This window comes from Doryrhamphus excisus, chromosome 18 (assembly GCF_030265055.1).
Source record: "Doryrhamphus excisus isolate RoL2022-K1 chromosome 18, RoL_Dexc_1.0, whole genome shotgun sequence".
NCBI lineage: Eukaryota > Metazoa > Chordata > Actinopteri > Syngnathiformes > Syngnathidae > Doryrhamphus > Doryrhamphus excisus.
Window position 1 is genome coordinate 14,395,076 of NC_080483.1, and position 18,345 is coordinate 14,413,420.

At 41.4% G+C, this 18,345-nt stretch overlaps 2 protein-coding genes across 2 annotated transcripts in view; one reads left to right on the top strand and one right to left on the bottom strand.

The window, feature by feature from the left end:
- The first annotated feature begins 1,309 nt into the window (after nucleotides 1-1,309).
- On the top strand, nucleotides 1,310-15,140 carry ccdc71 (coiled-coil domain containing 71). The gene is made up of 2 exons (XM_058055482.1): nucleotides 1,310-1,464; nucleotides 11,892-15,140. The coding sequence occupies exon 2, from the start codon at nucleotides 11,902-11,904 to the stop codon at nucleotides 12,973-12,975; it is 1,074 nt and encodes a 357-aa protein (XP_057911465.1). The 5' UTR covers nucleotides 1,310-1,464; nucleotides 11,892-11,901; the 3' UTR covers nucleotides 12,976-15,140.
- A 2,068-nt stretch (nucleotides 15,141-17,208) lies between these two features.
- Nucleotides 17,209-18,345, bottom strand: part of stab1 (stabilin 1) — a 35,096-nt gene continuing 33,959 nt past the window's right edge. Inside the window, exon 71 of the mRNA XM_058055458.1 lies at nucleotides 17,209-17,385. Within this exon, the coding sequence (XP_057911441.1) occupies nucleotides 17,317-17,385 (69 nt within the window). The 3' untranslated portion in view covers nucleotides 17,209-17,316. The remainder of the gene's footprint in view (nucleotides 17,386-18,345) is intronic.

An 18,345-nucleotide genomic window follows, 5' to 3' on the forward strand; every position in this document is an offset into this window, starting at 1 on the left:
GTACTATTCCTTCCTGCTCTTTTAGCAGGGTGGAAACCACTCAGGGTCTTTAATTCTATCAGCTATGAAATAAGCCTATGCACCCCGTGTTATAGTTATGCGATTTATTTTAACAGAAGTGAGTACAAGCTATTGTAATGCCAGCGCCGGAGTGAGTGATTAGCCGCCAACAAAGGTCTAGCCAAGTTCAATTGATCTCTCAAAAGGAACTTTGTGCCTCCATTAATGACTTATTTGGTATAATAAGTTGTGTTATCATTGACTAATATTTACATTTGTTTGGTGATCTGAAACAATGAAGTGTCATCGTAAATGTTAGCTAGCTGATAAAAAAGTAGTGGCTCTCAAAAGGAATATTGTTCCCCCTTTAATGACTTCTTTGGATTTTTTTCTCCTTTAATAATAAAAAGTTTCATTAAAAAAAGATTTTTGTGTTAAGTTGTGTTATCATTGACTAATATTTACATTTGTTTGGTGATCTGAAACAATGAAGTGTAATTGTAAATGTTAGCTAGCCGATAAAAAAGTAGTGGCTCTCAAAAGGAACTTTGTTCCCCCTTTAATGACTTCTTTGGATTTTTTTTTCTCCTTTAATAATAAAAAGTTTCATAAAAAAAAGATTTTTGTGTTAAGTTGTGTTATCATTGACTAATATTTACATTTGTTTGGTGATTTGAAACAATGAAGTGTAATCGTAAATGTAAGCTAGCCGATAAAAAAGTAGTGGCTCTCAAAAGGAACTTTGTTCATCCCTTTAAGACTTCTTTTGATTTTTTTTCTCCTTTAGTAATAAAAAGTTTCATTAAAAAAAGATTTTTGTGTTAAGTTGTGTTATCATTGACTAATATTTACATTTGTTTGGTGATCTGAAACAATGAAGTGTAATCGTAAATGTTAGCTAGCCGATAAAAAAGTAGCGGCCAGACGGTGGACACTATTGCTGTAAGCAATGTTTCATTGTTAAAGTATTATTTTATACATACATATTACATTATTACTTACATATTATATACGCATACAAATATATATATACATAAATAAATAGGGTTTTCTTTTTCGGGGGTTTTCTGGGCGGCTACTAGCTACAAATACGAAAATAGCCATAAGCCCCACCCACCATACGTTACGTCACAGCCCAGCCGTGGTGTCAGCTTTCTAACTTTGCTCATTTGGTTTTTAGCTTTTTAGCGTTTACGTCCACTTGAGTTTGCTATTTTATCCACAGTGTTTGCTTTTATGGATCCAGGAGAGGATTTTGTAGCTTTTATACATATTTTTTAGCCCTCTCGCCTGCTCCCCACCCCCACCGCTCGGCGGCCTCTTGTCCCGCCCCCTCTTCTTTCTCCCCGGCTGCCTCCGCCTCTCCCGCCCGCTCCGTCAGCCGCTCGGATCTCGTCGCAGCCATTTTACCGTGGAGCGTCAGCGCGGCTGCGACCGGAGGACGCCGAGACAGCGCTTAAAGAGGTAATTGGGCTTGTGGCCCTCTGCTTCTCCTTGTTTAGTTGACCCCCGCGTCTCCTGCACGCTGCGTCGGTCGTGTGAGCAGCAGCGGCGGCGAGCGGAAAGACGGGCTGGCTGGAGCCACAGTGGCCCGTCTCGGCTAACGTTGGCCGCTCAGACGGAGCAAATATTGCCGAGCGAAGCTTGACGCCACCAGCTTACAAGTCCGGAAAAAATGCGACGCCCTTCTCGTTTATCCGTTCAAAGTTGTTTTGAGGTTTTCGGCGTGGAGCGCTTATTTTCTTCTAGACTTTTGTGGCCGACGTTGAAAATAATAATGTGGAGGTTCGGTACCGCCCCCGAAAGGGGGCCCCCGAGAGCACTTTAATAGCAACTACTAGCTAGCCTTTGTGTTTGTATGCTGACAAACTAGCACAGTTGGGTTATAAGTGTTCAAAAAAATGGTGAGAACTAGTACCTTTGATTTTTTTTTTAATATTTTTATTTATTTTTATTGTTAAGCGTAACAAAAAAAACGAATTTAATAACAGTACTATCGCTTAACTTAAAATTGTTTTATGCGTGACGCAGCCGCAATTCCAAAGTACATCATTTTTCGCAACCACGCCCCTCCATTCAGCTAACGAACTGCCTAGATTTTCCGCAAAACACACCTACGAAATCTTCGGTGTGGATGGTCCCGAGCGGAAAATCATGGCGGAGGTTCAAAAATAAGTAAATTCGTCTTGTCGATTCTTGTTTAATGGGTGAGTTGACTATATCAATAAAACAGTAAACCTTGGATATATCGGATTCAATTGTTCCCACTGGTTTTGTCCGATATAAGCGAAATCCGTTATATGCGTATACCGGAAAATGTCCGTTTTACGCATATATTGGATTTATATCTGGTATATGCGTAAATCGGATTTTATCCTTTATAAAAAGGCACTTCCTTGACTATGTTTCCAATGTACCTGGACGCGCAGGCAACGCTGCTAATGACGTCGTATAGCGGCCTGTCACGATTCGGCGAATCGGAGCGCCACGATGCGGCCATCCGATATATGCGAGGGAAATTTAATGGAAATGCATTGGAACGGGACTGGAGATTTTGTCCGAAATAGGCGAAATCCGTTATAAAAAATCCGATATATGCAATGAATTTTTATTGGAAATGCATTACAGAAAAATCGGTTCTTTTTTATCTGTCCGTTGTGAGTGAATTTCCGATATATCCGAGTCCGATATATCCGAGGTTTACTGTACATACAATAGAAGTTCTTCCTTTTTCGTTTAAGTTCACGCTTGTGGCTAAGTTGTTAAAAACGATTTCTACAATGTTGTGTTGGACGCATGCTGTTGACGCTACACTATTGTCTGGGAAAATATGGGCTAACATCGAGGGCATGACGCACTGACTAAATGCTTGTTTCTGTCTGATTCCGTGCGGCATGTACACGCGTTAAACATTACCCAAGCAAAGCGAACGTGCACGGTCCAAATGGACGAGTTGTTATTTTCTGAACTACAAACACTATTTGCTTATGTTACTATTGACGTTTTTCGTTTTTAAAATATGCTGCGTAGACTCGTCCAATCAGACTGTTCTGATTCATTGCTATACAGCTCATCATCACTACGGGAGATATGTACCTAGCATCCTGGAGTTGCATTGCTACTGAACAGCATTATATTTGCCAATTGTGTCCATGGCCTTTCAGTATGGCAACTGCATAGTCTGTATTGACGTGCAAATTCAAGCAATTCCAAATGTCCACGAAAATCGTAACCGCTAGTTTTTTTCCGAAACTTTTGTTCACTCAAACAGTAAAAGCTGCCGTATGTCAGAGAGTGGTAGCCTAGAGGACGCTAACATTCGAATGTTCTACCCCTGGCCTCTTCCTCCTTTGAATGCATAAGCCACGCCCTACGCGACATAACAATTCCATTTGTTATCTTTATCAGCTAACGGTAGAGATTTGCCAAAGTTCTGCTATTAACGTTAGCTATTCATGGAATGTACTACAGAATAGATGCAAAAAATGTCTGTATTCTTCACAATTACGCGGAAAGCTGAATGAGAATTGTCGTTTGACCCAAAATGGGGGAGTAGAATTCATGGCTGTCACTCACGCAATGTGCTCAAGCCCGTTGTGTGCGCACACATAAATACGCAGTCTCAAAGAAGCTATCAACAATTAGCAGTCATGACCGAGAACCTTCTCCCTATTCTGCCTTCACACACTGGGATGCCAAGAAAAACCTTACAAGAGAAAAAGCAACCAACAAAAAAACGACTTTACAAACAACTGCTGACATTGTATGCATCATCGGGCTCTGCGATATATCGATATTATTAATACATCGATATTTACTTTAACCAAGATATGAAAAACAATGGTCTCGATATATACTCAACAAAAATATAAACGCAACACTTTTGTTTTTGCTCCCATTTTTCATGAGATGGACTTAAAGATCAAAAGTTCATTCCACTTACACAATATTACAATTTTTTCTCTAATATTGTTCACAAATCTGTCTAAATGTGCGATTGTGAACACTTCTGCTTTGCTAAAGCAGGAAATGAACAAATGAAACAGTTACTGATTGTAAAAGAAAACTGTATTATGGAAAGCAGGAAGTGAACAAATGAAACAGTTACTGATTGTAAAAGTAAACTGTATTATGGAAAGCAGGAAGCGAACAAATGTAACAGTTACTGATTGTAAAAGTAAACTGTATTATGGAAAGCAGGAAGTGAACAAATGAAACAGTTACTGATTGTAAAAGTAAACTGTATTATGGAAAGCAGGAAGTGAACAAATGTAACAGTTACTGATTGTAAAAGTACCAAATGGAGAGGTAGGATTTAATAAGCTTTGCTTCTTCCTACTCCTTTTGGACATGTGGAACTGTGAACTGATTATGGGATGCATTCAATTGTAATCTGATGCATGTTCAAACCATTACCATTACCTAATCCATCCCACCTCACTGGTGTGCCACATCAAGATGCTCATCAGACACCATGATTAGTGTACAGGTGTGCCTTAGACTGTCCACAATAAAAGGCCGTCTTGAAATTTGCATTTTTTTGCTTTATTGGGGGTGTAGGGACTCGGAACTAGTCAGTATCTGGTGTGACCACCATTTGCCTCATGCAGTGTACGCATCTTCTTTGCATAGAGTTTATCAGATTGTCAATTGTGGTCTGTGGAATGTTGATCCACTTCTCTTCAATGGCTGTGCAAAGTTGCTGGATATCAGTGGGAACTGATATACACGCTGTTGTATACGCCGGTCAAGCACATCCCCAACGTGCTCAATGGGTGACATAACCGGAGAGTATGCTGGCCATGCAAGAACCGGGATATTTTCAGCTTCCAAGAATTGTGTACGGATCCTTGCAATATGGGGCCATGCTTTATCTTGCTGAAATATGAGGTGATGTTCATGGATGTATGACACAACAATGGGGCACAGGGTCTCATCACGGTATCTCAAATGCCATCAATAAAAGCAGTGTTCTTCGTCCATCGGCTTATGGTGGAGAAATGAGCAACAGATCTGGTTGATGCCAGATCAGCATCTTGATGTGGCACACCAGTGAGGTGGGATGGATTATCTCCGCAAAGCAGAAGTACTCACTAGCAAACATTTAGACAGATTTGAAAGAAGTGGTAATGTTCTTTGTCTGGAATGAATTTTAGATCTTTGAGTTTATCTCATAAAAAATGGGAGCTAAAACCAAAGTGTTGTGTTTATATTTTTGTTGAGTATATATCCTGGATTTCGGCGTCATATGTGTATGCGTATGGAAGAATTAGTCAGCAAGGAAAAAGCAGCAGCTCAAGACTGTGGAGTTACTTTGAATTAAAGCATTAAAAAAATATTTTTTCACGACCATAAAACTTAAACCATAACACAAAGCTCACCTTCTTGCTTCTTCTTCCTGTTTTGTTCCTCATGAAAGGAAAAACAAAATGGTGTGCTACTATAAAGTGGTCTCCTATCACATTGCTTACGATATGGTTTCCATTGGAACAGTGGGGAATAAAAATATTTAAAAACCTGCAATGGCTTTACCACAAATGTACACGGATGTTGCCAAGCCTGATGCAGTTGACAGGTTGGTGTTCCTGGCACAAAATAGTCAAATGGAGCATACTTCAAATCCAGAGCATTAAAAAGTCATTTTCACCACCCTAAAACTTGGCACCAACCCCAATATGAGGAATGTGCGCGATGTCTGACGCGCTCCTGTTGCATTCCTCATGAAAGGAAAGGCAACGTATCACATTGCTAATAGAATATATGGTCCCCGTTGCAATACTGGGGATTTTAACGCTTTAAAAAAACAGCTGAAAACGATGGGAGTCACAATGTCCGGCGAGGTTTTAAAGTCATTTATTTACAAGGCAAGCTCTACCACACATGTACAAGGAAGTTGGACCGCTTCTAAACCTGATGCAGTTGACACGTTGGTATTCCTGGCACGAAATAAGGACATGCTTGTTCATTCATTACCGCTTATCCACACGAGGGTCGCGGGGGGTGCTGGAGCCTATCCCAGCTGTCTTCGGGCGAGAGACGGCGTCCACCCTGGACTGGTGGCCAGCCAATCACAGGACACATATAGACAAACAACCATTCACACTCACATTCATACCTATGGACAATTTGGAGTCGCTAATTAACCTAGCATGTTTTTGGAATGTGGGAGGAAACCGGAGTACCCGGAGAAAACCCACGCATGCACAAGGAGAACATGCAAACTCCACACAGAGATGGCCGAGGGACTCGTAGCTGTGAGGTCTGCGTGCTAACCACTCGACCGCCGTGCAGCCGAGCACATGCTTGTGTCTTCTATAAATGTTTACTTAAAAATACTACAGTAAACATCGGATATGTCGGATTCAATTGTTTCCCACTGGTTTTGTCCGATATAAGCGAAATCCGTTATATGCGTATACCGGAAAATGTCCGTTTTACGCATATATCGGATTTATATCCGGTATATGCGTAAATCGGATTTTATCCGTTATAAAAAGGCACTTCCTTGACTATGTTTCCAATGTACCTGGACGCGCAGGCAACGCTGCAAACGCTGCAAATGACGTCGTATATCGGCCTGTCACGATTCGGCGAATCGGAGCGCCACGATGCGGCCATCCGATATATGCGAGGGAAATTTAATGGAAATGCATTGGAACGGGACTGGAGATTTTGTCCGAAATAGGCGAAATCCGTTATAAAAAATTTGATATATGCAATGAATTTTTATTGGAAATGCATTACAGAAAAATTGGTTCTTTTTTATCTGTCCGTTGTGAGCGAATTTCCGATATATCCGAGTCCGATATATCCGAGGTTTACTGTACTAAGTATTTTTCAGTTGCTGACATTTTAAGATGTCCTCTTAAACCAGAACTTTAATGCTTTATATTTATTTTTTGGTCATTAGCTGAGTAATTGAGCACAGCTAAAGATTTGTTATAACAAGATTTGCCTTTTTCTATATTTATTTAAAAAGGAATGGCCCACTTTATTTTGGCGGCTATTTTTAGGTACAATTTTATTTTAATGTTGGGCCATGCTTAGCAGCAGCAACTGCACTCAAATATTTGCAATAACTTGCAATGGGTCTCTTGCAGCACTGCGGAGGAATTTTGGCCCGCTCGTCTTTGCAGAGTCGTTGGCCACATTGGAGGGTTTTTTGAGCATGAACCGCCCTTTTAAGGTCATGACACAGCATCTCAATAGGATTCAGGTCAGGGCTTTGACTAGGCCGCCCCCAAAGGCTTTGTTTTTCTTCAGCCATTCAGAGGTGGGCGTGCTGGTGTGTTTTGGATCATTGTCCTGCTCCAGAACCCAAGCTGGTTTCAGCTTGAGGTCATGAACAGATGGCAGGAAATTCTCCTGAAGGATTTTTGGTAGATTTTTAGCAGAATTCATGGTTCCATTTATCACAGCGGGTCTTCCGGATCCTGAAGCAATAAAAAAGCCCCAGACCATCACACCACCACCATCATATTTTACTGTTGCAATGTTTTTTTTTCTGAAATGCAGTGTTACTAATAGGGTCAGACCACAGAGTATTTTCCCAACAGTCTTTGGGATCATCGGGTTGTTTTCTGGCAAAATTGAGACAAGCCTTAATTTTTTTGGTCAGCGGTGGTTTTAGTCTTGGAACTCTGCTATGCAGGCCGTTTTTGTCGAGTGTCTTAATGTGGAGTCATGAACACTGACCTTAACTAAGGCGAGCCAGGCCTTCAGTTTTTTGGATGATGTTGTCTGGTCTTTTGAGACCTCTTGGCTGAGTCGTCGCTGCGCTCTTGGGGTCATTTTAGTCGACTGGCCACTCCTGGGAAGGTTCACTACTGTTCCATGTTTTCGCCATTGTGGATAAGGGCTCTCACTCGGGTTTGCTGGAGTCCTAAAGCTTTGTAACCTTTTCCGGACAGATAGAGCTCAATTAATCTTATTAAGGTACGTTGTAACGGGACCATTTTTACACAGGACCATGTAGGTTTGGATTTTCTTTTTCCTTAATAATGACAAAAACTGTCATTTCAAAACTGCATTCTGTGTTCAGTTGTGTTGTCATTTGTTGAATCTGAAACATTTCAGTGTGACAGATTTTTATTAACATTAGTCAAAAATTCAAACAGTGTGAAATAACTACCCGGATACTGGACAGTGCATGTGAAGTTTCCTGGATTCCATTTTTTCGGAAGGAAATTAGCTATAAATAAATTATGGCCATAAGTACACCGTGTTATGATTACCGCTTGTTAAAGCAAACAAACGTTTTAGAATGCTGTGTAAGTGCTGAGTGAAATAGGGACAAGAGGACGTTTATTCTTGCACCCAACTCGTCTTAACTGTCAGACATTTTCAACAACACAACATACACTCTCGAATTGTTTAAACAAAATAAATATTTTAGTCATAGAAAATATTTTACATTAATAATCGAATTGGAATTGCAACAGTGAGAGTTGGGGATGTTCCGGTCATGGTTTTACGGTGCCGATACCGATCCCGATGATTTATGAGTGAAATCGGCCGATACCAAAACGGCTCACATAGATTAAGTGTAAATGTTTAATTGTACTACTGGCTATATTGGGGATCACCAATGTCTTTTCTTGTGAGAGCTACTATTACAAAATGAAAATGACCAAGAGCTCTACCCATTTTTGTAACATTTATTTTCATAGCTTATTTCAAGCAAAATTTTTATTTTATTTTTTTTACCAGAACACACACAAAATGCTAGTATCCACAACTCACATTTTGTATTTCACAATGCATTTGTTTCTCGTCTGGTCACATAAACTGAAAACCAGAATGAAAAGCCGGTTTGCCTGCCTGCGCTGTGACCCTCCAGCTCCATCCGCTGCCTTCTGAACAGATGCAGCCCAAATCTCGCCACTCGGCCGTCAGCTTGGCATCCATATTAATGCAGTACCCATCCCCAGATTTTGGCCGATGGATGATCACACCCCGAGCCCTGAAAACTCACACCCTGCCAAGTGCCCCCCCCTCCAAATGCCGCACCAATCTATAGCTTTTTAAAGCGCCAACCCAATTTTGTGGCAATGTCTGTGGGGCGCAAAACTGCTCACTCTCACTAAGACAGGGAGTCCCACACACAGCAGACATGCTGGTTCTGGATGCTGCAGTGTGGGCGGAGCAGATCGGTGGAGGGGATCAGATTTGATCGATATCAATACCGTGCTTTTTCACTGATATTGTCCAATACTGATCGGTGGCGGATCGATCGGAGCACCACTAGCGACAGTCTTCCTTAAGCACGGGCATTACAGTTTGTTGAGGATTTTTTTAGCAATGTGTTTCAGCAATTCTGAAAAACTGGGGAAAATTGGCCAATGATGTATTACATCAATAAATGTAAGGATTTTTGCATTTACTTAACCGGCATTTTATTTCAGAAGAACATAAAACTGGTAAACCGGGCCACTAGCGTGCACACAACGGAAGATTGTAGAACAATGCACCGACTGGGGGGGTGTTTCTTTTTCAAACTCAAACTCCCATGGGAGTTTGTCAGTCTTTGCACGTTTCAAACAGTATGGATGTTTCATGAAGCCACGGTGTTGTTAAAATCCTTCTTCAAATGTGCGATGAGTTTGGTTACATTAAACTTCCCCGGTTCTGTGCCACCACAGGAAACCTGTGTTTTTGTATTTTACTATTTTGCTTTTTCCACTTTTCTGCCCTATAAATGTAGTTATATTGTTGTATTCTCGTGTTAAACAATACCAAAGTTTCAGATAATGAGGTTTGCTCTTTTGGTTGTGAGTCTGATTCTGAATGCTTGGTTTTAGAGGGATTACCGGGCTTCCTTATATGGGTGTGCTCTGTCGGCCAGATGCTCTCTGCGCCGCCCCCCCCCCCCCCCACCCTCCCCCAAGCTTCTTTGTTTACGCTGTTAGCAATGTCTCCCAGGAATTGTTTCTTCGGGTGTAAGAGAAAGCTACATTTGTTTCCAATTCCTAACGAGGCAAACATCAGGCAGAAGTGGTTGGAATCTGTGATTCCCTACCAGTAAAAGAAAAATATTTTAATCAGTTAACGGCAATTCACACTGGACTGTTTTGGGAACATGGGCCAGTATGGTGCTGGACTAGCCGAGAAACGGTTGCTGAAGCCAGACGCCTTTCCAATGTTACTTGGTCTTGTTGAAGAGTCAGAAGAGCAAGCAGTAAGTAATAGTTTATCAGTGTTTATTTTGTGCAAGTCATGGAACAAAAGCTGTTGTCTGTATAGCATTGTTGAGTGTTCATACACTACCGCTCAAAAGTTTGGGATCACTTGCAAATTTTTTTGTTTGCCAGAGAAAAACACATTTTCATGCATTTCACAAACAATTTTTCCCATTTCACAAACATTTTTGTCCATTTCACAAACAATTAAAATTAATCGAATGATTTTCAAAGAAGGATGTACATTTTTGCATAGAGGCCTACTATCAACAACTGTCAGTCCTCTGCATCAATCTCCTGGTATGGCTGCTAATCCAAGTTCATCATTTTATAAGGCTAATAGATGATTAGAAAAGCCATCTAAAAAATCTAAACTAAAACAAAAATCTCTTACCATGCTGTTAACTACTCCCTTCAGAGAGCAGCACAAACTGGGTCTAACAAGGACAGAAAAACGCTGCACAACTGTGCAAAAAGGCAAATATATTTCCAAGTGATCCCAAACTTTGGAGCGGTGGTGTAAACGGAGTAGGGTGCAAATTTACAAGCTCACAGAGTTTGGAGTTTCGAATAGCCATTTCCCACCACAATCGGTGAATCGGGTACCTCAGTTTTTTCGGGTACCTCACTGATAGCCGAGGCACACAGCATAAGGGGTTAGTCGTATGAGTAGAGGTTCAACGATTCCATTTGTATCATGATTCATAGTTGTTAATACAATTCAGGGATCATATTAGATTTATGTAGAATGCTACGATTTAAAACGATTCAGTAAATAGATTTTTAGCTAAAAATTCCATCAGTGTGTGAAATAAATACCTGGATACTGGACAGTGCATGGGAAATTTCCTCGATTCCACTTTGTTTTTTGTAGTTGAATCGGGTATTAATTGATTATGGATAGAAAACAAACATGTCGACATATTCCTTTCCAGCCATTTTTGAAAAGCCATGCCTCTCTGTACTGGATATTTTTGATGATTTTGGAAGGCACACAGGAAATACCGTATTTTCTGGACTATAAGTCGCACAAGGCCAAAAATGCATAATTAGGTAGAAAAAAACATAAGTCGCACTGGAGTATAAGTCACATTTTTTGCGGGTAATTTATTTTCCAACTACTTGACCAAAACAGACATTACGTCCTCTTGGAAGGCAAGTTCTACCAATAAAAGAATAGAGAACAGGATGAATAGGTGTAAGATATGCTAACACAATGCTTATTCAGCTACACAAAAAATAAACATGAACAGTCACGAACATTTATAAGTCGCTCTGGAGTATAAGTCGCAGGAACAGCCAACCTATGAAAAAAAGTGCGACTTATAGTCCGGAAAATACGGTAATATACAGTAGAAATATACATATTTCAAGCATAACTTTGACACAAATTTAGCCAAAATGTATAACCAACTACGACACAACACGAAAAAATGGTTGTTTTACATGAAAATAGCCATTATAACCAGTTTAAATCCAGTATAAAGCATAGTGACATCACAGGCAGACTCAATCGAGTGCAGCATCCAAGATGTCGGTCATCTGGAGTCACTCTTTACCGGACAAAAACTCACAAACTTACGTTCTTTGTCGAGGATGCGTCTGCTCCAAACAACCACCGAAACCGAAACAGTCGCCTTTACACGATGTCATCCGTGAATAATCCCGTTACGCCAACGTTTAACTGACGGTCGTCTTTGTTTTCCTGCGCAGGAGTGCTAACATGGCTGCTGGCACACAAGGGCCTACGGTTGGCCGGCCGGTGAAGTTCGCCAACGAGGAGCTGAGGGCCGTTCACTCCTGGTCCAGGATTGCTTCCGCCGGTCACAGTGTCCTCCTGGACGCTCTGAAGATCCTCAGCCCGATGTCCCGGGACCTCTCGAGCACAGAAGAATTGGTTACATTCTTGCAGGAACTGAGCGAGGAGGGCCACAAACCCACCGTGCTGCGTAGCAAGGACGTGTACGGCTACCGCTCCACCACAAACCAGCTCCTGACCGAAGACATGCTCAAACCGCCCAACCGGAACGTCAGGCCCACGGCCAAACGGAGGCGGAGGGTTCGAGTCAAGAAAAGAGAGGTTCACCCTTCGTGGAATATCTTTGAAAGGGGCAACCCCAGAATCCACGGGATCCCGCCCCCTGAGCTACTGATGGACCAACGCGCCATCGTCTACAACTGGACGCCTGTTCGGACTTCCGAGATAACGGAGCCGCCCCCCATGCAGTCGTGCCTCAGACTGACCAATATCAAAGGTCTCTCTGGCTGTCACACGGCCAGGCTCCAGATCCAAACCACGTGGGACTTACCCTGTCAGACGCCCCCGGCTGTGTTTTTGCCCAAGCAGCCCCCTCCAGCACTTTCAGGAATACCTTTGCAGCCTTCCCAGAACGGCGGTGGGGCCCCCACCGGAGCCGTGGCCTTGTTCAGCCAGAGGAGCCTGTCCTGTCCCGTCCGCCTGGATGGCGCCCTCATCGGAGACTCGGCGCCGGTGTTCTACGCTAACGGCCGGGCGTTCCCACAGACTCACACGGAGCTCAGCAGCAATGGCTGGAGAGGCAACGGCCTCCACCAGAATGGACTCGGCCCTAAAGAACTGACTAACCCGACCCGGCAAAGAAACCGTTGGAAAGATAAGAGGCGTTTGCGATCGAAAGTCATAAAGGTCGATGACTCTCGCTCGGTGGATGAAGCCCGATGGAAAGCTCAGAAAATTTTACAGGTCAACCTGTCCCCCGTCATCCAGATCCATCCCATCAACCACGTTCTCAGAGACTTCAGATACCAGAAGAACTGACGGTCCTTCAAGCACACCTTTTTATTAGTTTAGTGTCTTACATCCTTCGGTTTCTGCCTGGATACCAGATGTCTTTTTGAAATGTCGCAGAGGAAGAAGCCCAGGTAGGTTTTGAAAGTTCTCTTTCCATGTTGGCCGCTTGAAAGGCTTTGGAAGTCCGGATTTGGTTTTCCTAGCTGGCTGGGAAATCACTTTTCAAATTTCTGCATTCTGCTTTCATTTGACAAAGATGTTGGCCAATGTTTTCTCTTCCGTTTTCACTCCGACTGCCAGGGTGACGGCAGTTTTCCGATGGTCTTAAAAGTTTTCTCAGAATTTTCTTCCGAGCACCATTTTTTTTTCATTAGTATTCAAAATTCCATTGAAGAATAGCACCGTTTTGGTTTAAAGATGAAAGTATTTTTATTTTTTTTTGTGTGTGTGCAATGTCCTGCAGCAGTGAGGCCGCTGTGCTTCCTAAAGACCGGGTCTCCAATAAACCAAGATCCTAAATTATTGGAGAGAATGAGTTTGTCTTCCTTGATTTGTTTCGTTGTTAAAGTCTCTGCCTTCATTTTGGTCAGGCGACTTCAAAGTCCTTCACAAAGTGGTCCTTTTTTTGTTCATGGGAACGCTAGTATTGTGGACTCGTAGTCGTGGTCCACAGCGGATGAAGGGGGGGGGGCCAAACTGGCCATCAGATTCTGGTCTAAATTGTTCAATTATTTTGTGTTTTTAATTTTACAAATACTTAAAATTTTTAGCAAATCTTCCACTTCCCTGTTTTTTTGGGCCTCAAGGCTACTCAACAGTTCAGTTCTTTTGTTAATGTTGAATGTGGCGTTTGTGTGAATGCCTGTTTTTTTTTTTTTTTTTTTTTTTAAGAAGGTGGTGCTCAAAAATTAAATATTAAAAAAAAAATTAAATATTTAGAAACTTCCCTTTGGCCTTTTTCCGTAGAACCGAAAAGTTTGGGAATAGCATGTGCTTCAAAAAGGTTTACAGTGTAGCGGAGGTACCCAGCAGTGGGAAATTTTTTTTATTTATGGCGAACCAAAAGATAATAAATCTGCTTCCCAAATAACTGAGACCAAGAGGTCTAAAATTGTATTATGTGCATAAAATGTACATGAAATATACGCCAATGTCTCGGGAGAACATGGGATGGTTTTACCAAAAGCTCCAAACATGCTCCTGGAGTTCCAAGTTCCAAGCAGCAGAAAAAAATGATTTTGAAATCCAAACACTAATATATTAGCAACATTTTATGTCAGCATTTCTTAGTGTGTGTGTTTTTTTTTTTTTTTAAAGGGATCATCAAATCAAAAGTTTTGTTTTGGAAGAGTCACTGTGTCCTGCTGCCTGTCTTCTAGCTTTGCAGAACCCACCCAGAATTCTGTTTTTTTTTTTTTAATTTTTATATATCTTTGTTCATCTTGTTGGTGACACACTTGTAAATTTTTCCTACATGAGCTTTGGAAAAGTTTCTTTGTTGAATAAAATGATCTGAAAAGTAGTGTTTTTTTATGGTTCCTAACATTTGTAAAATAGCAATATCAGGAAGTTTTTTGTGTACTTGAGTAAAGTAAAAGTCAGACTCCTGGTACAATGTTTGATTTTGTGACCAGCACCTTTGCCTTAGTACCAATGGGCAAACCATTCATAGGATTTTGTGAATTTTTAACACTGACGTCCCTCAGGGCTCTCTACTAGACACTTTCTACTTTTCTTCAAACACTACAGTAAAAGTAGGGCCCATTTTTTTTAACCATTTACACTTATTTTACCAGCATACAGTGTGCTTTTTGGTTATTAGATTGATGAAACACCTCAAGGGTGCGGCTTGGGCACATCCTCAGTGAAGGACCTAGGGTCCTGCAATTTTGCGAATTGAGAAACGGATATAGCCTGGCTAACAGGGATGTTCATGTAAATCCATCAGCCTTTTTTTTATTTATTTTTTTATTTTAATTTTTTTTTAATTTTTAAATTAAAAAAAAAATCTGAAATCGACACAAAAATATGTAGCATGAACACTTCAACATTTCCTATTTCTCAGCTAGCTGTAGCCCAGCATGCTGAACATCACTGCCCCCTGTCGCCCACACTGTAAAACTGTCACTACAGTAATATTACTGACATCTGATGACCAGAGTGGAATACTACATATCACGTCTTTAAATGTGTCTTCTGAATGGCTTATATTTTTTATTTTTTATTGGTCATTTTGCCATTTAAGCCCAAAAAAGTCAAATTTGATAAGAGTGGAACTATAAAATTGGAACTGTAAAATGGGGAGCCACGATGTATGCTAGCATGTCTTGGAACGCATAGGGTTGCCACAAATGTCAGTCATATGAAAACAATAGAAAATATAGTACATGTATTATTAGTAAAAACGTTAAAGAATCGTTTGATCGCCAGTGTTTCTGAAGCACAGAGAACGAAATTATACACAACTGGGCCAACAACTTCATATGGAAATGGTGTAACTGTTCACGGTAAGCTTAATGGCCGACCGTCCTTCCGGATGTTTGATTTGTATCTACGTCATCGGGACTGAACTTTCCAGTCTTCGGGGAGCCAACATGCGGCAGAGAAGGTTAGCGTCTTCCGTCTTCACTTCCTTCCTCTACACCCCCCCCCCCCCCCAGGCAAAACCAATTGCAATGGCTGCGCGCGCTCGGCTCTTTGTGTCGTAGGGGGGGAAGGGAAGAAGGGAAGCCAGCCGGCCGAGAAGCCGCCGGAGCGTCGTCACGCACGTTTAAATCAAAACAAAACGCGGCGCTCCACGCTGCTTTGTTGTTGCTCTTCTACACAAAACAACACACACACACACGCTTGTTCATTGGCGCCTCCGATGCGAGCGGCATACATCACAGAGGAAGATCACACGGCCAGCCGCACCACCGAAGAAGAAGAGGAAACGATGGGTCGTAAACAACATGGCTGCTCTGCTCATATCCAACGTGTTGATTCTCACCCCAAGCAAGATAGAATACCAGACGAGAATGTCCACACGGAACCAGAGCTTCAGGGGCTCGCTTTTGTTTTCTAAACTAAGTTACATAAGCTAAGCTTATCAGCAGCCATGTTATCAAGACTGAAAAGAATGAACACATCAGAGGCTGAATTTACACACAAGCTAATAAACATTGCTTTTCCTCCAAACAACGAAACTGTAATGTGCATGCCAGACCACTAGTTGGCAGTGTCGATGTGGTGCAGGGACCATCTGTGGAACGTGGCTGATGGATGAAATGAAATAAACAACCTTATCATTATAAGGGGTGCTCATCACGTCAATGGCATTAATGTCACTTTGTAGATCAGTCAGCTGACATGAACCTCCCCTCCTGATTGGCTTTATCTCCTGCACGCTACACACGGAAATGCAACTTTCATCTTTATTAGTCCGATGAATAAATAAATAGATAAATTAACTCAAAGGTAAGATGTCCAAATCTCTAACTAATGTTACCCTTTCACGCGTAGTGGCTCGTTATACAGAAAAAAGTATTGTCTGATGCCTTTGCTTTGTGTCATGAACTCCACTATATCAATCAATAAAACATACATACATACATACATGCATGCATGCATGCATGCATGCATGCATACATACATACATACATACATACATACATACATACATACATACATACATACATACATACATACATACATACATACATACATACATACATACATACATACATACATACATACATACATACATACATACATAGTCATAAACTGGTGTCCTTCCATTAGCTTGGCTTCCCGACTTCCTAAATAAATTTTGCGTTTTTAGGCATGGAGCAACCATGCTAGTGTGTGTTGGGGGTGGCTGACCATGTCAACGGTTGCATAATCATGTGGACGTCTTGACGTCTCGTGTCATGGACGTCAGTTGAACAGCGTTAGAGACGTAGAGGGAACAGTGGCGCCTCTCTCTTGTGCCGACGTTCTAATCTACACCATCAATGATTCAGCATGAGCACGCATACGGGTAATTTCACATTGTTTGGGGAAAGAAAATGTGGCTGCTAGAAGAAAAGGTCTGAGAGGAAAGTGGAACATGTGGAGAAGGAGCTGCTGGACAACAACATTGGAGCCATAAAGCCTTCCTGAGATCCTCATGGAATGTTTTTTCTTTGCCCTTTCATAACAACCCCACATTCATACACAGTTGCAAAAAAACATCAAATGGGGGGAGACAAGTTGACAAATAGCAGTCATATGATACATGGATGGTTTAAAAAAAAAGATTAGTGCAACTTTATTGACAATCACTTTGTCCTGGCTTGATTTGAAGCTTGTAGGAACGTATGATTAAAGTCACCACACAAACAGCTGCTTTTATTGGTCCAGGTCCAGAATCTTTGGTGGTTCCTCTGGTTCTGCTGGTTCTGCCGCCTGACCCACGTCCTGCAAGGAGGAGGATTAGGAATGGGTTTGAAGATGTATCCTTCATCATTTAAACAACATCTTAAAGAGGACTTATTATGCTTTTTCCATTTTTCCTATGTATAAATACATGGCTCTGAACGCTCGGTTTCAGAGAGTTTTTTCTCACACTGGCTTGCTGTGACATCACAAGGAGTCAAGCGCCCTTATATGGGCATGCGATGTAGGCCAGATACGCTCTAGGACTGCCCTCCACACAGCTCTGCTTCGTCCTGTTTATGATTGTTAGCTATGGTTCCCAGGAAATCTTTCTATGAGGCAAGTTCAGGCAGAAGTGGTTGGAGTTGGTGATTCCCTGCAAGAACATTTCACATCGGACTGTTTTTGTGAACGTGAAACATGAACGTGAAATATCAGCCAAACTGTTGCTGAAGCCATAAGCAGCGCGGAAAGGTGGATTAATTAAGTTAATGCGTTTATATATGATTTGTTTACCCCGCCCCCAACAAGAAGAGTCCAGTTGCTTCAATTCAGCCTTTGTGGATTAGCATAACCTGGATGGCTTTAATAGTTAGCGTCCGCCCCGTTTAGTGTTTTTTTTTATTTTTGGTTAACAACATTTACACCACAATTTTGCTTATGTTTATGTGCATTTTTTGGTTAGCATATGTCGAAAAAACATAATTCCCATACTCTGTATGTCCTTGATATATGGTGAATTGACAATAAAGACTCAAACATGAACTATTAGCTTTCCACTAGATGGAAACAGGAACAAGGAGTCAGCTTTGTATGCAATCTATTATGTCATCAGCCGCTGACTCTCAAAAATGTTAACAAATTATATTTTTATAGTTTTATAATTACAGTTTTCCATGCATTAAACAATTGAAAATGAATATAAGTTACAAAAGAAAGAAGTTTTTAATTGTTCCCAAAGTCACCACCTGAATTGAGAAACACTACTAAATTCAAGAAATA